Raw genomic sequence first — 22,388 nt, 5'->3', positions numbered from 1 at the left:
TACTCGATACTCGATAGCATCTAGCAATTCGCCGAGGCCTGAATCAGGTCTGGTCATGCCTTGCAGGGTGAACAGTTCCGTATGTTTGGGAATGCGACTCCGCGATCTGGGACTACAGCTTCGGAGTTTCCGTGAGTGAGATCATTGCACCCGACCGGGAGCTGCTTGACAGTACCGTCATCGGGCTCTGTAGATTTTGTGTGTGGAGCAATGTAGATTTTGTGCGTGGAGCAATATTAGCACTCCGTATATGTAATTAGAGCATCTCCGAAAATGAATGGCAAGCCCCTGATAAGTGCGCGAGCCTGTGGCTCCCTGATAGTGATATTAGTCCAAACTCGCGACACCGTCAACATATTCACCCACCGTTTCGCGTACGATTACTCTGCGTGTCAGACAGACATGCTGCCACTGACTCACTGCGCCACGTCTGTTCTTGGCCTTCGTACGTCCTAGACAGAGCCCCACCCGATATGTAGCGTCCGCTCCCGACTCAAGGTGATCTGATTCGATCTGCGAGGATCGACCGAACAAAAGGCGGAAAGCGCGACATGCTGATGCTGCCACTGCCCGTCAACAACTCCGAACGGACCAAGGGACTCAGAGCGATCCGCCTAACGATGATCGGATCTTTCTGACGAGTGCGGGATGCATCCGAAGCGCGGAAGCCGCGGCTTTTCGCAGTGCACACAAGCTGCTTCTCGGTGTGTACTCACCCGCATTTATGGTCTCCAGTACGGCATTCTGGGTCTGCGGGAGAAGGATAGGGCAAGATCGCCGGCCGGTCACTACGAGGGTGTGTGTACGCCGCGTAGGTGTACGTCGTGCGAGTTGCTTCCGTTGCTCGGCTTGAACAGGTGTGGGCCACCATTCTCGGCTCGGTCTCACGCGGGAAGCACTGAGCTGTGGAAGAAGCTGTTGCATACTTGCATCCAATACGTTTTGCAAAACATGAGTGTGCAGTGCAGGTACGAGGTATGTCCAGTCTGCTAGCAGCATGAGCTCACGTGACATTCTGGCTTTGGCTTTGTTCTCTCACATTAACGGCGAGCGAAGTACTTCGATCAGCTCTCGCGACTCGAATGAAAGCCTATCTTCTCTCGCAGCGACCATTACCGTTGTCGAGCTGCCTGACAATCCACGGTTGCAAATACTCCGTACAAGTTCGTGGGGGAGCGCCGGAGTCCATAAGGAGCAAGTGACGAGGTTGGGGGGGGACTGATTTGATGGTTATGCCAGCTGGCGGCTGCGGCTGCTGTGCGCTGCATGCTCTCTTTCAGCAGCTGACCCATCTCAGTGCATCAAAGGGCTCCTTGACAGTTCTCAACTGCATGGCGAGCTCATGCAATTTTGATACGCGGTACCACAGTCCGTCTGATGCGGATTGTATTGGGCTTCACCTGACGCCTGCCGAGGCCAGAATTTGCGAGGTACGGAAACTAGTTCGGTCTGCGCCGCTCTTCCAGCTCACCATACGAGCACCATAGTCTTTTTCGCATGCCCAGCTATGACGTGCTGCGCACTGAAGCTGCGACCAGCATCTTTGTGGAACGACTTTGACGAGCTCTCTCAGAGTATCCTCCTCTCATGCGGGTCGTCCGCTTCGGCAGCCAATAATGGATTTCAGAAATATACCAGCGGGGCGATCTGCCTCCGACGTCCACTTTGCTTCGTGAGCCATGCAGTACATGGTCAGCAGACCCCTTCCCCATCTGAGCGCGAGCGTGTATCACTGATTCATCCCGCACTAGAAGCGCAAGTCGACATTTCCCAGAATAGCCAGCAACCTCGCCACTTCTAGATCTGGCAGTTTCGCGCACGGCTCCTCTAGTAGTGACATTGTGCCGCAGTTCATCGTGACCTCCAGGGAACACGGCGGAATTCCATGACGGTCGCCCTCGGCAAAGGGCAGCTCTCGCTGACACCGTACGGTGTTATTTCTCTGATTCAGACCAATCGCCGTAAGTGCCGTGACCGTCCGCATATGCGACTTTGCGTTGCCGCCTGAACATGGTATACTTAGGTGCTTTTGTTCTCGCGGTGGACCATACGGACCGTCCCATGTTCGCGCGGGCAGTTGCGAGCCCGGGCAGATTTGCTGTCTACGGCAATCACAGGTCAATGGTTACGAATCCCGCTTGCTCCCCCCGTGGGGCAGAACACAGATAAAAATTGAGGGCATCCTGGCCGTGCAGTTGCACTTGCAGTTCCGCCCTCCAGTTGGAAGTAGGACTGACGAGCCTCCTGCCTTTGCCGCACCTTTACTCGCCCTCCGTCAAGATTACCTGCGATGCGCGTGTCCATCCTCCTCTCTGCTGTCCTCCTTCTGGTAGGGGGTGCAGTTGTTGATGTCGCGGCAGCTCCAGCCAAGGCTGTCAGAGGCCCGTCCTCGTCGCGCGCCCTGGGCCACGGTGCGCGGACCCGTCGGTTTCGGCGGGACAGCACACCTTTCCTCGACCCGTCCGCGCTGGTGACGCTGTCTACCTCGGAAATCTCGGAGTTTGAGCCTTATCTAGAGATGGCGCGTGCGGCGTATTGTGCGCCCAGCCTGACCGCTGACTGGGAGTGTGGAGGTGAGCAACGCGGCGCCCGTCTTAGCGAGACCGACACAGATTGATAAAATCTGTACGCACAGAGGCATGCGATGCTGTCTCGGACTTCACGACCTACTTGTCAGGAGGCGACGGAGATTCTATTCAATACTGTAAGCGATCTTGCTACATTACATCTTATCAAGGGGTTGACGCAGGTTCTCACACAGACTACGTGGGTTACTGGGCTTCTGAGAACGCAGTGGTGGTGGCTCACCAAGGAACGGATCCGACGCAACTGTACGTTGTCATGCAATTGCGGGCACATCACATCACTGATCTGCGCACTTCTTTCTTCGTAACCTTATCGATTGCTTATCGTGCTCAGTCTGTCCGATCTAACAGACGTCGACATCATCACGGAGAATCTGAACAGCACCTACTTCCCCGGTGTCTCGTCCAGCGTCTACGTGCACAGCGGCTTCGCCGACGAGCAGGCGGATACGGCGAGGATCATTTTGGAGCAGACGAAGAGCATCATCTCAAGTACGGGTGCGGACACTGTTATTTGCGTAAGTGTTTTGACCCCGCATGGATGTTGGAGTCCAAACTGACGGGCATCGCGATAGGTTGGGCACTCCCTTGGTGCCGCGCTCGCAGAGCTGGATGCAATGATGTTTGCATTGAACCTCGACTCTGACATTGCCGTTGTCGGCCGCACGTTCGGCACCCCCCGTGTCGGCAATCCAGACTGGGCTGATCTGTTCGATGAGATGGTGAGCATCATCAATCCGTCGATGCATGTAGGTGTCCTAAATGGCAATTGGGTGGATTTTTCAGGTTCCCGATTTCACTCGTATGAACAACATGAAAGATCCTATCCCGATCGTCCCTGGGCGTTCCCTGGGCTTTGAGCATCCCGAGACAGAGGTACACGTCGTATCCGAGGCCGACAACGACGTGGTGGCCTGCCCGGGCAATGAGGACGCGACCGATGCTGATTGCACGATTATGACAGTCCCTAATATTCTCGATAGCGACATTTTAGACCATCTGGGACCATACCCTGGCAACATCTACATTGGTACTATCTATTGCACGTAAATTATGGTTGAGGCGGTTCTGCGAAGTTCTCACTAGGGGTCTCTCGGATTGTATGCATGTATGATTGTACTTACTAGCCAAGTCTCTACCACCGTCGTTCGGAGCGATGAGTTGTGAAACAGATAGCATATTAGTCGATTGAATTTATGTGAGGGAATGGTTGGCCTCATCAAAGGCTTTGCACGCGTGACGCGCACATTCGAGCGTCTGCTCGTTCAGTGATCTACTTTGGCTTAGCCGTGCACTCTCCCACTTTCACTTCCAAACCCTTTCTGTCGCGATCTAAGTAGTCCCACACTAACCATGGCAAGGAACTCTGTGTCACCTCCTCGCCGTCCAGAGCGCTCAGGAGACCGCTACAGGGATGCCCCAGGCTCTTCACGGGACTACCAGTCGCGCGACCGATACTCGCAACGGCCGGAGCGCGAGGACAGGGACAGGAGAGATCGTGGGTATGACGAAAGGAGACGGGGTGGGTACGATAGGAATCGCCCTGACAACAGGGGACGCACTCGCCGAGACCGTGACGACGACTACAGCGACCGCCAGAAGGCAGACCGGGACCGAGATAGAGAGCGGGACCGAGAACGGGGGAGGAATAGAGACGAACGGGCAGGTCCGTCCGGCCGTTCAGCATCGCCACGGCCACGACAGTCGAGGGACGGCTCGCAATCGTCCTCCAAGCGTGAGGGCACTCCAGAGGACAAGGCCAAACCGAATTTTGCGCCGTCAGGACTGCTTGCTGATGCCACGAAGACCGTTAAGCATCACGATGGGACGAGCACAGTGCTGAAATACCATGAGCCACCCGAGGCACGCAAGCCCGTGCAGGGATGGAGGCTATATGTATTCAAGGGCAAGGAACAAGTTGGTGAGTGTGTGGGACTCGTCTACCACTTCTGAGGTGCTGATGAGGGCTGCTGTGGAAGACCTGCTTCACATACATAGGCAGAGTGCATATCTCATAGGTCGGGACCGCACGATCGCAGATTTGACTATTGATCATCCGTCCTGTTCGAAGCAACACGCAGTCATACAATGTATGCATGTTCCTTTCTTGTTCCGACCCATATTCAGACTCTCCTCGCCTTTCAGTCCGGCTAGTCAAGGAGAAGAACGAGCTTGGCGACGTTAAGAACGTAATAAAGTGCGTTCCCTCCCTCCTTTCTATGCCACGTTCGTTATATCAGATTTATACTAGATACTGATATTGCCCCGCAGGCCTTTCATCATTGACTTGGAGTCGACGAACGGGACGCATGTCAACGATGACGTTATCCCGACGTCGCGTTACTACGAGTTGAAGCCCGGTGACGGTACGTCTGCTCGGACTGTAACTTGAATCAACCCATGTCAATGACGTCTAAACATACCCAGTGATCAAATTTGGAGAGTCGCAGCGGGAATACGTGTTGCTGCATGATGAAGCTACATGACATGAGTGACTAAAACCGTGTTCCGCTTCTGCTCAGGTCTCAATGCAGGGGCGAGTAGTATGCGCATGGATCTCAGGGTGGCAGCTCTACGGCACTGAAAATCCAGCATGCGCATCATCGTAATCATGTATCACTGATATTTTTCAATGTGAAAGCGGGATAGTGATAGGTGTGAAAGATGTTGCTAGTTCACAGGAAACCGTATTTGCCCACATTGAGTTATACGCAGGTTCAAACGGTCTGCTATGCGTTCTCCAACCATTTACGGTGCAAATGTCCGAAGTAAAACGCGAGTTAGGGTAAGCGTTGTATTGGTATGAACACTGCCAATTGGTTCATTATGAGAGACACGATGCCACGGCCTCACAACGGCACAACGCGTAGTGCAATACCTCGCCGTACAAAATGTATGGCTGCAGTGTGTGAAGCCACAAAGACCATGTGGCCCGGTGCTGCCATGGAAGGGTGCTACTACCCTTGTGAGTAGATATCACGCCACAGACGCGTAAGAACGCGGCCACTTAACGTGTCTACATAGCCGTCTGATACCCAGGCATTAGTAACGCATAATGTACGCGAGCGGTTCATACGGCCGTATATTGCGACGCTCAGAACCACCTGATACAGAACGGACGACCATGACACGCTCTGTTGAGCAAGAATTGTCGGACAATTATAGACAGAACAAAATTCCGCCCGGCTCCATGATGGCTGTAAACACGTTGGTTTTTGACGCGAATTCCACGCGACGAGCAAAAACTTAGCATCAGATGACATATAGATTGCAATACAACCAGCGACACGTCTAGCAGTCGACTATCGATACAGTGACAAAGCAAAGCACAGCATGTGTAGGTCGTCTAGACGATACACCAAAACAATTTTCAGCGCGCATCGACACGCTAGGGGGTACATCTGACCAGACAGCATCGCACAGCTGCCAGGCCAGGCACTGCGGGCACAGCCCGTAGCGAACAACGAATATAGACATATCCAGGAGAGGAGGGTACGGAGTTTGGTAAAGGGGCAGGGGTCCCAGCGATGCGGGCCACATGGTCGGGTGAAGAGCTTGGCAACGGTGAGCCCCTCAGCTCGGTAGAGCCACGAAAGGCAGCGAGTTTCGCCTCTCTTCGCCTAACCCGAGGTTGCGTACGCGACAAACGCATTGAAGTTATAGAACTCCGGGGTCGTCGTGAACGTATACGCGTCTCCAGGGTCAACAGCGAGCACCGTCTGCCCGTTGCGCGTGAGCGTGCCCGCCATACCCGCGCCGTCCGCGAGATCCATCAAGAGCTGCGTCACGCCTGCGCCGACGGCGACGGTGGAGCTGCTCGTCGACGACGTCGTCAGCGTGACGGTCCCTGGCTCAGTCGCGAACACGACTGCCCAGAGGAGGTCTTCGGTCTGCGGAGACACGATGAACGATGAGTACGGGGCTGCCGGCGGAGATCAGAGTAGGAAGCGACGGACGCACCAGCTGGTAGCTGGTCGGCGGACCGATCGTGTCGTTCCACGCGCTAGCGTCCTTGGCGTGGGGGCGCGCCCAAAGGTACAGCTGGTCCTGGGTGATCGCGGGGTACGCGCCCGTGCGGAACGCCGTCGCGTAGTAGTTCGTCATCGCCAGCCAGCCTGCAGTGCTTATCAGCGCCATCGTTATGTGATTAGATTTCCAAGGCACCCGACGCACCGGTGTGGTCCATCCCGTCCACCCAGTCCTGCGAGTCGGGCTGCGCGCCCTCGATGGGCCCGATGTAGTGCGACTCGCCATAGTCGTTCCACGTGATAACCTCGACGACGTCGATACTGTCGCGGTTCGCGATGATCGTGTCCCATCGGTTATTGTACAGGTGGTAGTCCGAGAGGTAGATGAACTGTGCAATGCAGAGGTCAGCGCGCCCGCAGGCAGGATGGCAAGGAAGCTCAGACTCACGTTCTTGTTGTACGAACTCTTGCCGTAGTGCGTGTAGAACCACGGGCTCACGGCGGCGATGAATGTCGTCCCGTTGTCGGAGCTCGACAGCGAGCTGAGGCCGCTCACGTACTGGGAGTCACTAGCGAATGAGCCGATGGTCGCGTTCAGCTCGGACTGGATGGAGCTGCTGAAAATCGCTGCGGCCAGGTCTGTCGAAAGGCCAGATGCAGACAATTCTGTTGGCCAGCCCCCATTCCACTAATGAGTACAATGGCAGTGCTTAGCATTTTGAGAATGAAGGAAGTTCCACAAAAAGCTTACGTTAAACACACCATCCATCACACCATCGAACGTCGAGAACGAGCTGGTGTCCACGAAGAACGCAGGCACGAAGTGCACCGCATTGCTCCCCGTCAGCTGGTCAATGAACTGTGTCGTCCATCCCTCGGCTGCGCTTGACTGGCCGAACGTGCAATCCGAGCCGGAGAACGTGGACGCAAATACCCGCCCATTCATCGTGAGCTGGTTCGGATGAGACGCGTACGTTGTGATATACGACGTCAGCGCAGAGGCGTCCGAAGCGTCCCCACAGGGAAGCACGGACATGTCGAAAGACATGAACAGCTTGAAGCCCGTGCCCGAGTTCTCTGCGGCTTGGTATCTGCGCGAGCAGGTCAGCACATAATATGCCACAGGTGGAAGGGAAGACGCACGCATCCGCCACACGGGCAGGCTGCCAAGAATCAGGGCCGACATTGAGTGCAAAGCCGTCCAGGCCGGACTCATGGGCGAGGTTGATGTCCGCGAGCCAGTCGGCTTGCGTGTACGGATACGTGTTGCCCACTATGTGGTGTGCCACGACGAGCTTGCTCGAGGCATCCCGCTTAGCTTTCTGACTTGCCTTTACAGCGGCTGAGTGGTGGCGAAATGGTGACAGAGGAAGGGCAGGAGCGACGCCGGCCAGGGCGAGAAGAACGAAGGAGGAAAAGACGGTAGAAGCGCGCATGACAATAGCAAGATTTTGTATAAGACAACAGAGGACCGGGTGAGATGGCGCAAAATACAAGTCGAAAACGATCGTCAGTAAGAGAATGTGAGCACAAGGGAAAGGAAAGAAGAGAGCGCCAGGCGGGAAGGAGACGAACTGAAGTGAAGGGGACAAAGTCGCCGAGGTCTTATATGAAGGAGGCAGCAGGGCGGCAATCGACCGGGGACAACAAGACATGGACCATGATGAACGCACCTGCTTTCTGACCGCAAGCGCGGCGCCATCGCGTCCGATTGGACGTTGATGCGGCGCTGATGATGGCAATGGACAATATTTTTACGGGCGGAAAGGAGCGGGACCGAAGGCAGAACAAAAGATGCATGGGCCGAGGAGATTGACCTTATCGTTGCGTCGCCATGGCCACAACTGTCACCGCTGCAAGGAGCTGTCCCTGAGTACATGCACCACGGACGGCGTTGTGAACCAGGTGCGTGCAGAACGAGGTGATCTGGCGCAACAACTTGTTGGGTGATCTGAATGGGACATCAGCGAAGGTCACGTCAGTTCTTTTGCAGCTCGAGATCCGATCCCGCGCTGGTATGTAGCTCAATTGTGCACCTTCTCGCATCATGTCCGTTCAGCCACATCAAATCATGCCAACGGAAGATGCAACAAGCCTAGGTGCGCACCGAGTATCTGATTTTGCCACAGCAACTGTTGACTTGGAATCGTCAAGTAGTCTAGAGCTGTATTTGCGATGCGCATGTGACACCGCAATATACGGGCGCTTCCCGATCATAATCGCGTCCCTCGTACGCGTCCAGCTCGCCGGAGCCTGTTTCGCTGGCCTGCACGCTCCCTCACGATCCCCGCCCTTTCCCTCCTCTACCTTAGCACCATTCCGACTCCAGGTAAGCATCCCCGCCAATTTACCATCTCAAACGCACCTGAGAACAACCTCGCAAGACACCCATCCAGCGCTCGCCACCGTCTCGGCGCGATCATCATGTCCTCCGGCAACGCAAACCCATCCCGCCCTCGAAGCCGCAGCATGACCGACCTTGCCAGTGCACCCGCGGGGATGTCTGCGAGTCTTGCTCGTGCCACCGGCCTGTTTGACCACATGCAGCGGATCGCTGCCGATGAGCAAAGGTGGGTGGCGGTCCAGATGTCCATGTCTGGGGGCGCCATGCTGACGTTCGTGCGTTGCACGCTTGCAGACGGCAAGAGGCATTCGCCAACAGTCTGCCCAAACTCACCCACAGGGACCTTGAGCAGCTCGGGCAAGCGGGTTAGTGTGTGCTGCGACGCTTCTTGCGAGGTTCTGACATCTGCTATCGCTTTCGTGCAGACTCGCCCTGCCCGATCTGCCTCAATCCCCTCCTGACCATTCTTGACGAAGAAGAGACCGCCCTCGCGCTCGACTCTCCAGCACATCCCATCGAAGAACTGGGCGTCACCCGTTTAGTGGAGAGCTGCGGACACGTCTTTTGCCGAAAAGAGTGCGTGTCTGCCTGCAACAGCATCCACGCTAGTCCACTGATATCTCGATCTTTACAGCATACGCAATTGGATGCGCGAAGGAGTAAGTCTACCTTTCTCCGGATCCTAAGCTCATTTTCGATGTTCACATCGCCCCGATCGCAGCAAACAACCTGCCCGACCTGCCGTCGGCCCTTTCTCCACCTTTCCTCGCCCTCCCATTCCCGGTCGCCCTCGCCCGCGCCCGACTCGACCGAACCCTTCGACGTCTCTGATAGGCTCCGTCAACTGCGAATGCCCTCTGCGTCCACGCTCCGCGACATCTTCAGCGCGCTCGAGCGGATCCCCCCGCCGACGGACGAGGCAGAGACGTGGGCGGATACATATACGGGGATGTTCGCGTGAAACCACAACGTGATGGGATCTGCTTTCCTACCTCTTCTATTATTAGTTGTCTCGAGTGTCGGTGGTTTGTCGATAGGATTATCTGTACTGCTAGTTCTCCTCTTCTTGATTGTACATTATCATTCGCACTGTCATGCATGTACATTGGTATACTCATATATATCGCACCCCCACTCCGCAGACTCAATATAGTCGCGGTTCTCGCGGATTGATAACGCTCCTGGCTTACTTCTGTGTGTTGGCACAACGCTTCGAGCTGCTACAGTCGTGGACAGCCAAACACGACAATTTTAAGAAACATTTCAAAAATGTCCGATATGTATCAGAATCGATCCGGATTGATGAGAGGGTGTCTGTAAATAAATTTGAGGCAAATCTGTCGAACCGTTTGCCCACAAAAGGTGATTTTTTGTTCCGGACCCCCTTAAATTTTGGGGGCCCCCCAAAAGAGGCCTAAACATCACGTAAAATGTGCCAATCGACTCCTTTTGAGTTCCTGTACATCATTCCGTTGAAAATTTGCCAAAACTAACGATGGAAATTCAGCAAATAATTATGCAAGTTGCACATCGGGAGTTTTGTCATTTAATCCGGGACAAAAGTACAGACAAAATTTGAATTGACCAATGAGATTTGCTACAATAGTACTTTTGTCCCGGATTAAATGACAAGACTCGGCCATTGTGACTTGAGCTCAAGACCAACAAATCATACATGGTACCTGATCTGTATGTTTGTGGCTGAAAAAATTCTGATTTTCGCCCAAAAATTTGGCGGATGCCAAAAATGCATGGGAAAAATACAAAGAAAGCGTTTATGGACGTTTCTCGACACTCTGAGTCTGTATCTGCACTCAAAATCGGAAAGTAACGAGCCGTTCGGGCGGAATAAATTGATTTTATTTTTGTCGTGTTTGGTTGTCCACGACTGTATCATCCGCTGTGGCCCAGCCACTCCGAGCGCTTAAGAGACGAAACGCGGTGCACGTGATAGAAATTAGGATCACGGGCGCCTAATCGCACAGGACAGGCGCGACGACCTTCGCCAGAGCGCTGAGCTACTGCTGCTAGTGTAGCTCTCGAACGGTGCAGTGGGTCTCGAGCTTTATGACATAGAATCAAAGTGTTGGATTTGAAGTGAACCTCATTATGCACGTATAAAGAAACATCTATCCACTGCTAGTCTATCATTACGCCACTCTCAAATAGCATTCCCGATCTCTTCAGATCTAACGCAGGGTGGAAATCCTGAGGGCAGGCTCACGCTCCCATCATGTCGGCCAGTTCCATCAAGCCGCCTCCTCTTCCCGCCCCGTCAATGAACATGTCCACGTCCTCGCGGACTGCCTTCATGTCTTCGTCCGGGTCTTCCGTGCGTCGCTGGATGTAAACCGTCTTCATTCCCCTGTCAACAAAAGACGCAGAAATGGCAAGGTGTGCGGGTGGAACGAGATTAACACGAGCGTTGACGTACAGCTTCGCTGCAGCGCGCAAGTCGTACGCATGTGCCGCGACCATGGCCGTCTGCTCCGACCTGAGACCGAGCGACTCAAGGGCTTTTCGGTAGATCAATGGGTCAGGCTGTTGCGCGGCAGATCGTGCACCGTCAGCAGTCATGGTGCGGATTCATGCAGTGATGAGAACCTTGGTCGCCTGGAGGATCTGGGAGGAGAAGAGCGTGTCGAATGGCAGGCGTGCAGAGCGGATGATGTCGAGCTGGAGGCGGGTAGTTCCATTCGCGAGGACGACTCTGATGAACGGTTTTGACATGGTAGTCGACTTGCTGTCAGAGATAAAAGAATATGGAGTTGAGCTCACACCGTGCAGCGCTCCTTGAGTCTCCGTATACCCTCAACGCTATCTGGCCACGCTACATGTGCCTAAAAGGTGAGCTCTGACTGCAGATCAGTTGCTCGCATCCCGACCCACCTGTCTGCAAATGCCATGCCTTCACCAACTTCTCTCTCACATGCGTATCCCACACTTCATTGCTTACACCCTTCTCGCGCAACAGCTCGTCCAACGTACGCGCGTGCACGACGTCAATGTCCGGCGCCTGCTCGCCCGCATTGAATGAAGCGAATATGAAGCGGAAGAACGCCGTGCGCCAGTCCAGAGCGAGAGAGGGCAGGTCTGCATCTTTGAGTGGCGGTGGGGGCGGGTGCTCGCGCATGGCGCTGAGGATGGACGTGTGCCAGTCGGTGCAAGTGCCCATGAGGTCAAAGACAAGGGCTTCGATGCCAGAGAGTGCTGGCGGAAGGTTTGGTGCCATAGGACGCAGAGACGAGCAACTCAGTATCAGATAATGGACAGAGGAGGAGGCTGAGCCCTTTAAACTACGAGCGACCAATGACAGCAATGACCTAGAGCTCCGTCAAGCGCGTCTTCATCTAGTCTCACCAATATGAGCAAGGCCTCTGAGCAGATCAGTCGCAAGGTGGACTTCAAAATGGACAAAGTGAGGCTATGTTCTCTCAGAATCTGAGCAGTCGACGCCGGGAAGAGCGTCGGTGACCACGTGATTATAGGTCATTACTCGGGCGCTTGTTTGCCAGGCCAATTCCACAGGCTTCGTAAAATCCAATGATTTTGTACTTTTTCGCTTGACCACATGTCGACATTCGAACCCGTTCGCAGCCTCCTCAACCCAAAGTTTGAGGGATACAAGCTCGCCCCGTTGGATCAGGAGCACATCGTATCCCGCTACCCCCTCCAGTACAAGCCGTCTCAAAGCAACGTCTCCGGTCGATCACTTGTCTCCTTCCAGGAGGTGCAGAGTCGCATTTCGCACAATCACCTTACCATATCTCCGAGTGGGAGTGCAGTATATGTTGATGCGGACCTAAGGGTCGTTTCTGTTCAGCTCGACAAGGTGAGTGTCGCATTTTGTTCCTGAGACTATGGGATATAATTTGTTCTCCACAAAAGTAGGCCTCGCTCGAGCCGTCAACGAGCGTGCTCTACGAGCTACCCAAGTCAATACAATCACCCGGCTCAGACGCTCCGCAGCGCGAGTATCCCTCCGCTGCGTTCCTCTCCGCCACCTCCCTCTTCGTCTCAGACGGATATGGATACCTATATGCGCTTCAGGTTTCAGAGCAAGGACCCGCTGAACTTCTCGGGACGTATGAACTATCCATCCCACCACAATACGGCTCTTCCAAGGACATCGTTCCTTGCAGGGCCCACCAGGCTGTGCAAACGTCGCCAGAGAGCGCCATAGTAATCCTATCATCCAAGCATTACCCAAAGAACTCTCTCTCGTCCAGCGAGCAGTCGAAGACTAAGCATAGCGCCGTCGAATTTGACATCTGGGCCGTGCGATTCAGCCTTCCACTGCCGGCACCAGAGCCACAGCCGCGTCCTCTGGACATTGTATGGCATCGCCGGGGGACAGACGTGCCTGCGTATACAGCATTCGACAACACGCATCAGGCCTTCCTGCTTGTGAGCGGCTCAGCGTACCGCTCACTGGACACCCCACCGGCGCCGGAGTACACGCCCTCTCCGGACGAGCTCGCCCCGATCCCCCGTGCAGAGGAGAACCTAGATAACGGAGAAAATGCACCGAAGAAGCCTCCTCCGTACTCTTGGACACAGACCTCCGACTCCGTGACCATCGCCATCCCGCTCCCGTCCTCCACGCGCAAAGACAGCATCAAGGTCGCGTTCTCCCCACGCACGCTTACCGTGCTCATCCGCGACGACGCTATGGATGTTGACGGTGCCGGTGCACCTGCGGTGAAGCCGCCTCGGTTCGATATGAAAGCGCTCTGGGATGCGATCCAGCCAGCGACGAGCCTCTGGACCTGGGACCGCCAGGCGGAGCACACGTACGGCGTGCTCACGCTGCACCTCGAAAAGGCGCACGAGGGCACGCGGTGGTCTCAGGTCTTCGCCGCCGCGGGTTCGCGCGAAGCATCCGCAACGGCATCCGACGAGGACGCCGAAGTCCCAGAGACACTCGACCCGTCCGAGCTGTGGGCGATCCGCGAGGCTTTGGAGAAGTACACTGCTGCAATGCAGGGAGAAGACATCAGTGGACTCGGGCTAGGAACGGGGGTCCCGAGCTTAGCGAAGGAGGAAATGGACGACGAGCTCGATCTGGGCGTCGGCCGTACTGTCTGTGTGACGTGGGTGCACGCGGATGGATCTCGCCCTCCCTATGCGCATGGGGACGATGCGCCTACTCACCTGCTATCGACACCGTTCCCTGGCGCACATGCCGGACGGCCGTCTCTTGTACTCAAGAATGGCGTAGACGGACTTTTGTATGAGCTGTCCGCTGGAAGCGAAGCGAACGACAAACCTGCCTGGATACATACCTCGACGTACTCTGCGCTTGCGTTCGTGTTGGCATCGAAGCGAGATACGCGCTTTACGCACCACGTCTCGTCGAAAGCCGTACTGGCATTCGAGAGCGGGTCACGGGACATCGGCGGGAACGTCTACATCTACCGAGGCGCATCAACGCAGGAGAAGTGGGCGAAGCAAGCTGTAGTCAAGGTTGGTGGCGGAGGAGCCGGATCTCTGCTGGGGGTCGGTCTGATTGAGGCGGGGAGCAAAAGTGCCATGGTGTGCCTGTGCGAAGGAGAGCTGATTGTGTTGCGCGACGTACTGTGATCCGCTGCTGTAATACAGTCTACCCTTTATGAGGCCTGACACAGACAATGAATAACGGGAATGTACAGAAGGTACAGATCACAAGCTCATTATTGGTACTACTAGGCAGCTGTTCGTGGACATGAGCGTGGCCGGATGCATACAGCGGATACAACGGTGAACATTCGTGGGACGGACACAGCGCAGAGACAAATAGATAAAGCTAATCCCACACGGGGAGAGAGCAGAGGAGAAACGAATACAACATGGGTGCAGAAAAACCTATCCTCGGGTATATCAAACATTAAACGGACTTTCGCTCGTATCTAGCAAGCCTTCTGCCTTCACCGCTCCGCTCGGAGCGTCTCCTTGTGGTTTCGGACTCGACTCCTTCGGGTGGGCATCGCCGTTCGTCGTGGGTGCAGGAGATGGCGGCGCCTCGCCCTGGAGCTTGCTTGAGGAGGAATGAGTGTCATCGGATGACACATCCCTATCCCCATCCAAATCCCCGTCCATCTCCAGCTCATCAAGCTGCTCCTTTAGGCTTTTTGTCTCGTCACGCTTGCCGAAAATGACAGACGTAAACTCGTTGTCCTCGGCATGGAGCGACGGGCCGGTCGGGGTCTCGACATATGAATCCTCATCGTCCTCATTCTCGTTGTCGAACATCAGGGGCTCCGCATTGTTGATCGAATTGAACGTCATGCCGCCGGTACCTCCGAGGACGCGGTGTGCCAACGCCCGAAATGCAGCGCCTGCTTCCACCTCGTCAAAGTCATCCATATTTGCCTTGTTCCCGCTCTCTCGTCGCCTCCTCATGAGTTCGTCGTGGGACGCCTTCCTTGCCTTGAAAGAGTTGATCCTAGACTGCGAATAGAGCTGAGGAACTTCGTGAGGTGTGGGATAGCCGTAGTTTTCCTTGACTCGGTCAGTGATCCAATCTGCCCACTCCTGAACAGTACGACCATGTAGGATGGCTACAATCATGAGCGTCATGTTGTCGCAGCCAATGCCGTTGCCACCTTGGGTATCGGGGGCCATGCATAGATCACAAATTTCTTCGCAGATCTCAGTCAGCTGCTTGCCCTGAGAGACAAGTATGCGGACGACGTTGACTGCCTGCTGAGAAGTCAAACAATCCCAGATACCTGTTTGAATATATATCAGCACGCAGGCCAAGAAAAAAATGTTCCGACCGACCATCGCAGGCAACGATGAAGAATTCATCTTCTTCAGTGACATCGTGTTCGATAATCTCTGGGTCGCCAGTGATAATTTGTGCTTCGGCCGATAACGAATCATTCTTCTTGTAGTCGAAATCACCCAGCGCCCGCGCCAAAGCCAAGTTCCCTGAGTACTAAAGAAATTAGACTTTCACGGAATCCTGCAACTCAAGAGACCACTCGCCATTTACTCGCCCATAGGACACGTACCCGCCCGCGGCAGTGATACGATTCTTCTCGGCTGAGTGTGTCAATGAGAATGAGCTATTTCTCAGCGATGATCATGCTTACGTTCATTAGTCGGCTTGTGATCGAAACTAAGCTGTTCGGCCCCGCCTTTCACACTAAGCACAGACCTCGAGTCTCCGGCATTCGCCTGTTGCAGTCAATCGTCAACACGGTTTGGGGTGTACAGTCGGATGCAAACGCACAACGTAGACCCTGCCGTCGGTTGTCGCGAGCGCAGCGACTGCGGTACAGCCCGAACCGTCCCGTTTGAATGTTGGGTCTAGGGTGGCCGGATTACGAGATATCCCCACAGACGTCAACCTTTCACGTACCGGTTCGCATGTCCTCGTCCGTCTTGAGGAAAGCGGTCTTCAATGCCGCCCGATAATCTCCCCTTTGATATGCTTCAGTGTCTATCAATCGTTTGTGCACATGTTCTCCCGCATATTTGGATGCACCGCCACCTGAATATCCCACGCATTATGACTTGCAACCGCCGCTATAGAGATCATTGCACGTACCGCCATGGCCATCGTAGACGGCGAAGAATGCGTTAGATTCTGATCGCCCCTCATCGAGATTCAACACGACAGTATGAACGTCCTCCATAGCTAAAAGACGAAGTCCCGTTAGATCCAACGCGAAGAAAGTCGATACGCAGCTTTCCCTGCCCGCAATGTAAGAAAAAAACGCGAAGATGGCCACTTACAATACCTCCATCCCTGCATCTCAGATACACCATAGTGAAATATATGGTTTCCTCCTTGCTCCGTACTCTTGTCCGTCGCTGCATAAACGGTACACGGTAAGAAAGAGTTGCGAGCATGCCATTGGGATAAGAAAACCAACCAGGAAAAGATAGTGTTTGACCCTGCGACAGACAGAAGATTTGAGAACATGAAACTGATGTATGAGCAGGAGAAGACCTCTTACCATGGCAGGCTATAAATGTTCACCAGTACAAAGTACAAGCGCAGATCGATATCAAAAAATTGATCACACGATGCTGAGCGGATTCCGACACAGAGAAGATATAATCCACAACTTTATGAGCCGGAAACGTGAAACGGACTCGCAGAGAGCGAGCGTGAGCGGTCGTGTAGTGAGGACGTCAAGGTAAGGGCCTAGAGGCGGTAGGCGATCGAAAAATAGTAGTGGGGCGCATAAGCGCCACCTGACTCGACCATTCTGGCAGATAAGGGTCATGTAACTTCGTAACTTTGTCCATATTAACCCGATCATTAATTCCTTTGGCACGTGGCTTGTTCGGCGACCAGCCGTGAAACGCCCGCGAAGACAAGTACAGTGATCAACGCGTATTACAGGACGGCCATAATACAGATACCAAACTTTGGACAGCTAACGAAAGCATTACAATAGTGCAGAACATAATCTTGGATATTGGTTCCTGAGGGAGAACATACCCTCTTGGGACTCATCTCTTCCGCCTGCGACCAACTACTGATGCACTCCTCTCCTGTGGCGAAGGAGGGCCGGGCGTACGTCCTCTTTCATATTTCTTCATGCCTCCGCCCGGCGACTTTGCATACTCCGACTCGCTGCCATCGCTCACCACTGTGGCCTTAGCCTTCCCTCGTGCTTTCTCCGATTTCCTCTGTGTCTCCGCGAGTCGGCGGTCTGTTTGGCGAGTAGGGTTTCTTCCTTGGCTCTTCTCCTTCGACCTGGTGAGATAGCGACTTTCCAGACTGCTGTCACGGATTTCGCGAGTCATCGATCGTCGAGACTCAGCTCCGTCGACACTGTCGCCGTCATCTTGAGGAGCAGGTCGACTCTCATCATCAAGCTTGAATGACACCTTACGACCTCTGGACTTGCTGCGATATCGAGAAGCAGACGACGTCGGTTCAAGTGGAGATGACGGTCCAGAAGAGTCTCGCGGAGGCGAAGAAGGTGGCAATGTCCCTTCAGAGTAGTTCGGGCCCATGGTGAATGGATCCGAATACGAGTAAGAATGCGCCGGGGTGGCATAGACCGATGAGCGGTCAGAAGGACCAGCATCCGGCGATCGCGAGCCGCGATGTTGACGGCGATGCGATTGCCGGTGGCCACTCGCTGGCGTCCACGGAGGCCACTGAAAAGGAGTTGAAGGAGATGGGAAAGGGAACTCCCCAGATGGTCCCTGTCCTGCGGGCATACCTGCCGCCGCGCTCATAAAATAAGTGAAATACTGGAAGGCCTGCGCCATCCGCGCCTGCCATTGAGGATCGTTCGCAGGAGAGTACTCGGATTGGCGTTCGCCTTGTTGAGGTGTAAATGGTGGCCCGAACATGAAGGAGAAAGGACCAGAAGGAGCAGCGTGTGGAGCGCAAGATGAGGCGTGTCTCTGCTGGCCCACATCATGTTCATGCTCATCTGCAAGGCAGACATGAAGATGAATACGGCATGATCGGCCAATCTATGATAGCGCTGCCTACCACTTTCATGATCCGAGTTTGATGGCGGGACAGCTCTACGCGTCCGACCATTACTCGATGAGACCCGCTCGGACGGTCCGGGCTCGCTGTCGTGAACACTGCGAGAAGAGATGATCGGGGAGACGCTAGGACTACACTCAAGAGACTTCTCGGACCAAGACGGAGATGAGACAATGCGTTTTCGTTTGCGAGTCCGGGCCGATTGCACATCTAGGCTCTGTGGCTCGCGTTGCTCCTCCAACAAATTGTCTTTCCTGATCTTGCTTATGGAACGCACCGTAGCAGAGTCCTTCCCGTCCTGGGAGACATCATAAGAGGTGCTGGGTTTGCTGATCTCCTTTCCTTTTCCTTTGGCAGGTGAAGCCGTTTCGGGAAATGAGTGTGTAGATGGAGGGTTAGACGATCCACCATAATGTCGAGAAACGGACGCAGGTAATTGGATTGAACTGGTACTTCTGAACGGCGCTGCTGTCTTTGAACGTCGTGTGACGGCCACTTTAGGCAACGCTCTGGATCCAGACATTGTCCTGTCGTTGGATAAATGAGCAGTCCTTGTTCCAGCGTTCCCCGAAACTGTGGATATACCGGCGGCAGTAGCACAAGTAGTTGGTATCGAACTTCGGTAGCGAGGACGTGGTGGCGGTCGAGGTGGCGGAGACGGCGATGGTGACGACAGCTCGGGATCAGGCACCTGCACAGTGTCCGGACTGCCTTCCGCAACAGAAGATGACGATAAGGGGGGAGTGAAAAGCTGTAGTGCCGGAATCGGAGGAAGTGATGGTGGCGGCATGCTGCACTGGTGACGCGCGGGAGCCTCAGTTGTGGCTCGTGGCTCAGACTTCGCAAGTGGTGAAGGTGGTGGCTTGGATACCGCACGAGCAACGGACTTCGATCTTCCTCGTCTAACAGGTGGGGCCGGAGGAGAGGATGGAGGCGAGTCGGTGAGGTCGATGATTCTCGGCGTTGCATGCAATGACGAGGCCGCCGGTCTCGCAGGAGTAGACTGATCAAAATCCCACGTCGCAAACTCGTCCTCCGAGTCGCCGTCTACGGCGGTAAGAGGGGAAGATTCTCTAGCGACCGCGTTGCCCTTGACATCCCTACGGTCATCCTTGCGCTTCTCCACGACGGACTTTGATCGAGCACGGTCGCTGTTTTTTCGGACAATATATTCGGGATCTTCACGAGATCCTGATCGGTCTCGATGAGTATTTTTCCTGTAGACAGGTCTTGAACGTATCTCGTCCCCATCATCTTCCTCTACGTCGCCAAATTGCTCCCTCCGTTGTTGCTCCGCCTCCAGGAACTCGCGCAGGTCCTCCGCATCGGCAGGATCCCTTTCGCGCACAGGTGGGACTTGAAGTTTCTCCTTCTCAAGTTCCAGCTCGTCTGAAATGTTTGCCTCTGGAGCAAATGCGTCGATCTCATCGACCTCATCCTCTGTCAATGCTCCTCCACCATCACTGCTGCCGTCAATAGCATCTTGAAGTATCTCGTCCTCAATGAAGCAGCCTACTTCGTATGTCTTGGATAAATTTCGCAGTACACCCCGATCCTTGAATAGTGAACCATCTCGGAGATCTATGATGTCGTCCTCGTCCAAAGGGCGGCTGTACCTTTCCGCCAACTGAGTCCATGTATTGAGAAGGCGTTGCAGAGAGGCCTTCTTCTTCTCTTCTATATCATCTGAGGGGTCGATTCTAGAAGAAGAGGCGGTAGACACTGAAAACGCGCTCAGAGGAGTTGAGGCGTGTCGTGGTCGCTTCGCAGGCGGAGGCCTATCTGGGTCATGATGAGACGGGACGTCTGTAGGGCGAGGGGATGAAGGAGATGCAGACGGCGTGATCAGGGCAGGCTGAGACGATGTAGCCTTGCTTTTCGCGCGTTCAGACATAGCGAGATGGTGGTAGGGCTGCAGTACTGTGAGAGGATTGTGGCGGATCAGCCACGACGGTCACGCGAAAGGCACGTGCTTGCGACGCGACGCGTCAGAACGCGTCGAACCTTGTTTCTCCTTCGAAGTTGTTGCTACCTTGTTGTCCAGTGCTGTGCTTTACCCATGGGTTTCAAAAGAACCTAGACCCAGACAGTACATGCAATCTAACTTGAGGACTGTGGCCCGCCCGGCTCCTCCAATTGCACAATACCGGGCAAAGAAACATTTCATGCAGTCATGAAATCGACAACTGATTTTAGATATTATCGTCAAAGCAACGTTCTAGCTGCATGCTCTTCAAGGGAACCTGTCCGCATCGATTTTCCTGTGGAAGTGGGCCAACGTCGCTCCATGGTTACGCAAGGCGGAGATTTCTCACAGCAGCGTACGCACACGTATGAAAGTCTTGCCACTGCGCATCGGAGAGGTTCAGGGTTCTGGACTTCTAACAGAAATATCTGGGACTGCCTCGCGATTCCAGGTCGGAGCAGGCACGACAATCGCACATGTCCGTCCTGTCTGGCACACGTTCTATTGAGAGGCATCGCTGATTTGTTTATCTGCTCACATGGAATTCATTTATGGGGAGAACACTCACGGTCATGAACGAAGAAGTTCTTGCTACGACGCATCACCTGCGCACAGCCGCCGCGTGATGTGGCACTATGTCGCGAACCAGACTGTGCATTTTCTGTGGCATCGACATCTATGTGAAGTATAGCAACATTGCCAATGACCCCACTTCACAGGCTGGGAGAGCGCGCCAACGCCAACTCAATACACTCCAACTTCTGTAGAGATCTGACGCTCAAAGCAGCGGTCCAAATTAGCCATGCGTGGAGCGGCTGACAGACTTCAGGACTGCGTGCAGCATGTTATCGCTCGGCAGGCGGGATAAATGAACGTGAAATGAGTGCACGTTTGCGACACAGCTCGATGCAGACGAACGCGACAGTGATCTTGCTGGTTGCTCCATATCGAGCACAACAGACGAAGATTGGCAAGTTCCAGCTCTACGTTGGAACCGCGGTGTGCTGAGCTACTGCGGAGGTGTTCGATGAAGATCTACGCTTGCACGGGGAGGAGCCTGAGAGCTTCTTGCAGAGCTTGCGAAGCAGATCGATTTGCCCGGGCAGTTGGAGGTATTCCAGAAGAGCCAAACAGCATTCACGAAGATAAGCGTAAGAGATTACAGCTCAGCCTACAGGCGTATCGGGGGAGTAAGCAACAGGGCGACATATAAAATTCTACTCGGTCAAAGCGACAACATAGGGCCTGTGAGGATCCAGCAGACACCTGAGAGATAAATTACTATCAGCAAGCTTGCACCATTCCCGGGGTGCGACGATCGCGCTACCTGCATAGCGCATACTAATACAGCTAGAGCTAGAGCTAATGTGCTGTGCTTTCTGCCATAGACCGGCTCGCCAAGGGCTGCCGAATGAGGGTACGCAGATAGTAGCGTTACGTCGGAGACATGGTCACGAACAGGAGCGAGACCATCGCAGCATGCCTGCAGTGGGACATCTGCGGGAACGGAGAATAGCTTGAGCTTGCACCAATGAACAGCGGCGGAGGACCGTCATGCCGAAGTTGGAGCGAGCGGCAATAGAGCGATGCAGTGCAGGACTACCGTTTGGCCTGAAGGAGCAGGTAAGGTCATTGCCCATCTCAGAAAAGCCATCTGGATTCCGGCTACCACCTCGGAGGATAGAAGGTCCTCATGAATGGGTCACACGACCACTAAAAGTTACCATCCAACGTCTGCGCAATCACTTCACCTAACAAACATCCGCTATTGCAAGCGTCCGAGAGCACGAGGTGACATTGGAGCATGTGTATTGTGTACGACAAGCGACCCAGATCGTGTTGGGCGAGCGAGCAGTCACCAGAGGCGGTCATGATGGGCGTTCCGTCAACAATATTTGCGTATTCAGTCGTCTTCTGAGACGCGCCTTAGGCATCGTTTACATAAATGCATTGTATTGCTCGAACAGAAGGCGAGCAGAAACGCGAGGATTGCTCCAATTCAAGTCATTTATGTGCTTGCTTGAACTTGAAGGAAGTGCTTTCGCAAGTCGAGTTGCGTGCATAGCACATTGCTAGT

General features: G+C 54.4%; 9 protein-coding genes across 9 annotated transcripts; 5 read left to right on the top strand and 4 right to left on the bottom strand.

Annotated features, from left to right (window-relative positions):
- Nucleotides 1–1,044: 1,044 nt before the first annotated feature.
- Nucleotides 1,045–1,548, top strand: LAESUDRAFT_164932 (uncharacterized protein). The gene is made up of 2 exons (XM_040901417.1): nucleotides 1,045–1,430; nucleotides 1,488–1,548. The coding sequence occupies exons 1-2, from the start codon at nucleotides 1,227–1,229 to the stop codon at nucleotides 1,509–1,511; spliced, it is 228 nt and encodes a 75-aa protein (XP_040769702.1). The 5' UTR covers nucleotides 1,045–1,226; the 3' UTR covers nucleotides 1,512–1,548.
- A 742-nt stretch (nucleotides 1,549–2,290) lies between these two features.
- On the top strand, nucleotides 2,291–3,635 carry LAESUDRAFT_641780 (alpha/beta-hydrolase; the record flags this gene model as incomplete). Its single annotated transcript, XM_040903692.1, has 6 exons — nucleotides 2,291–2,573; nucleotides 2,636–2,704; nucleotides 2,762–2,831; nucleotides 2,920–3,103; nucleotides 3,161–3,307; nucleotides 3,372–3,635. The coding sequence occupies 6 exons, from the start codon at nucleotides 2,291–2,293 to the stop codon at nucleotides 3,633–3,635; spliced, it is 1,017 nt and encodes a 338-aa protein (XP_040769701.1).
- A 204-nt stretch (nucleotides 3,636–3,839) lies between these two features.
- LAESUDRAFT_691192 (SMAD/FHA domain-containing protein) lies at nucleotides 3,840–5,290 on the top strand. The gene is made up of 5 exons (XM_040906083.1): nucleotides 3,840–4,506; nucleotides 4,565–4,675; nucleotides 4,731–4,782; nucleotides 4,857–4,951; nucleotides 5,013–5,290. The coding sequence occupies exons 1-5, from the start codon at nucleotides 3,939–3,941 to the stop codon at nucleotides 5,069–5,071; spliced, it is 885 nt and encodes a 294-aa protein (XP_040769700.1). The 5' UTR covers nucleotides 3,840–3,938; the 3' UTR covers nucleotides 5,072–5,290.
- Nucleotides 5,291–6,205: 915 nt separating this feature from the next.
- Nucleotides 6,206–7,989, bottom strand: LAESUDRAFT_641466 (glycoside hydrolase family 71 protein; the record flags this gene model as incomplete). Its single annotated transcript, XM_040903663.1, has 6 exons — nucleotides 6,206–6,475; nucleotides 6,546–6,700; nucleotides 6,759–6,942; nucleotides 7,002–7,241; nucleotides 7,305–7,644; nucleotides 7,697–7,989. The coding sequence occupies 6 exons, from the start codon at nucleotides 7,987–7,989 to the stop codon at nucleotides 6,206–6,208; spliced, it is 1,482 nt and encodes a 493-aa protein (XP_040769699.1).
- A 711-nt stretch (nucleotides 7,990–8,700) lies between these two features.
- Nucleotides 8,701–10,083, top strand: LAESUDRAFT_720020 (uncharacterized protein). Its single transcript, XM_040907738.1, has 6 exons — nucleotides 8,701–8,882; nucleotides 8,938–9,123; nucleotides 9,192–9,262; nucleotides 9,323–9,473; nucleotides 9,532–9,556; nucleotides 9,619–10,083. Exons 2-6 carry the CDS (start codon nucleotides 8,978–8,980, stop codon nucleotides 9,856–9,858), a joined length of 633 nt encoding a protein of 210 aa, XP_040769698.1. The 5' UTR covers nucleotides 8,701–8,882; nucleotides 8,938–8,977; the 3' UTR covers nucleotides 9,859–10,083.
- Nucleotides 10,084–10,949: 866 nt separating this feature from the next.
- LAESUDRAFT_740589 (haloacid dehalogenase) lies at nucleotides 10,950–12,326 on the bottom strand. The gene is made up of 5 exons (XM_040911090.1): nucleotides 11,787–12,326; nucleotides 11,676–11,727; nucleotides 11,502–11,607; nucleotides 11,332–11,438; nucleotides 10,950–11,262 (listed from the first exon to the last, which is right to left on the bottom strand). Exons 1-5 carry the CDS (start codon nucleotides 12,127–12,129, stop codon nucleotides 11,118–11,120), a joined length of 753 nt encoding a protein of 250 aa, XP_040769697.1. The 5' UTR covers nucleotides 12,130–12,326; the 3' UTR covers nucleotides 10,950–11,117.
- Nucleotides 12,327–12,468: 142 nt separating this feature from the next.
- LAESUDRAFT_733918 (uncharacterized protein) lies at nucleotides 12,469–14,480 on the top strand (the record flags this gene model as incomplete). The annotated part of the gene is made up of 2 exons (XM_040910463.1): nucleotides 12,469–12,729; nucleotides 12,789–14,480. 2 exons carry the CDS (start codon nucleotides 12,469–12,471, stop codon nucleotides 14,478–14,480), a joined length of 1,953 nt encoding a protein of 650 aa, XP_040769696.1.
- A 276-nt stretch (nucleotides 14,481–14,756) lies between these two features.
- LAESUDRAFT_733917 (PP2C-domain-containing protein) lies at nucleotides 14,757–16,846 on the bottom strand (the record flags this gene model as incomplete). The annotated part of the gene is made up of 10 exons (XM_040910462.1): nucleotides 14,757–15,607; nucleotides 15,660–15,809; nucleotides 15,867–15,923; nucleotides 15,974–16,058; nucleotides 16,114–16,190; nucleotides 16,243–16,374; nucleotides 16,432–16,521; nucleotides 16,620–16,697; nucleotides 16,760–16,781; nucleotides 16,844–16,846. The coding sequence occupies 10 exons, from the start codon at nucleotides 16,844–16,846 to the stop codon at nucleotides 14,757–14,759; spliced, it is 1,545 nt and encodes a 514-aa protein (XP_040769695.1).
- A 286-nt stretch (nucleotides 16,847–17,132) lies between these two features.
- LAESUDRAFT_720016 (uncharacterized protein) lies at nucleotides 17,133–20,259 on the bottom strand. The gene is made up of 2 exons (XM_040907737.1): nucleotides 18,346–20,259; nucleotides 17,133–18,283 (listed from the first exon to the last, which is right to left on the bottom strand). Exons 1-2 carry the CDS (start codon nucleotides 20,237–20,239, stop codon nucleotides 17,346–17,348), a joined length of 2,832 nt encoding a protein of 943 aa, XP_040769694.1. The 5' UTR covers nucleotides 20,240–20,259; the 3' UTR covers nucleotides 17,133–17,345.
- Nucleotides 20,260–22,388: the final 2,129 nt, after the last annotated feature.

This window comes from Laetiporus sulphureus (assembly GCF_001632365.1).
Source record: "Laetiporus sulphureus 93-53 unplaced genomic scaffold LAESUscaffold_2, whole genome shotgun sequence".
Classification (NCBI taxonomy): Eukaryota; Fungi; Basidiomycota; class Agaricomycetes; order Polyporales; family Laetiporaceae; genus Laetiporus; species Laetiporus sulphureus.
This window is presented reverse-complemented; position numbering and strand designations above follow the sequence as displayed.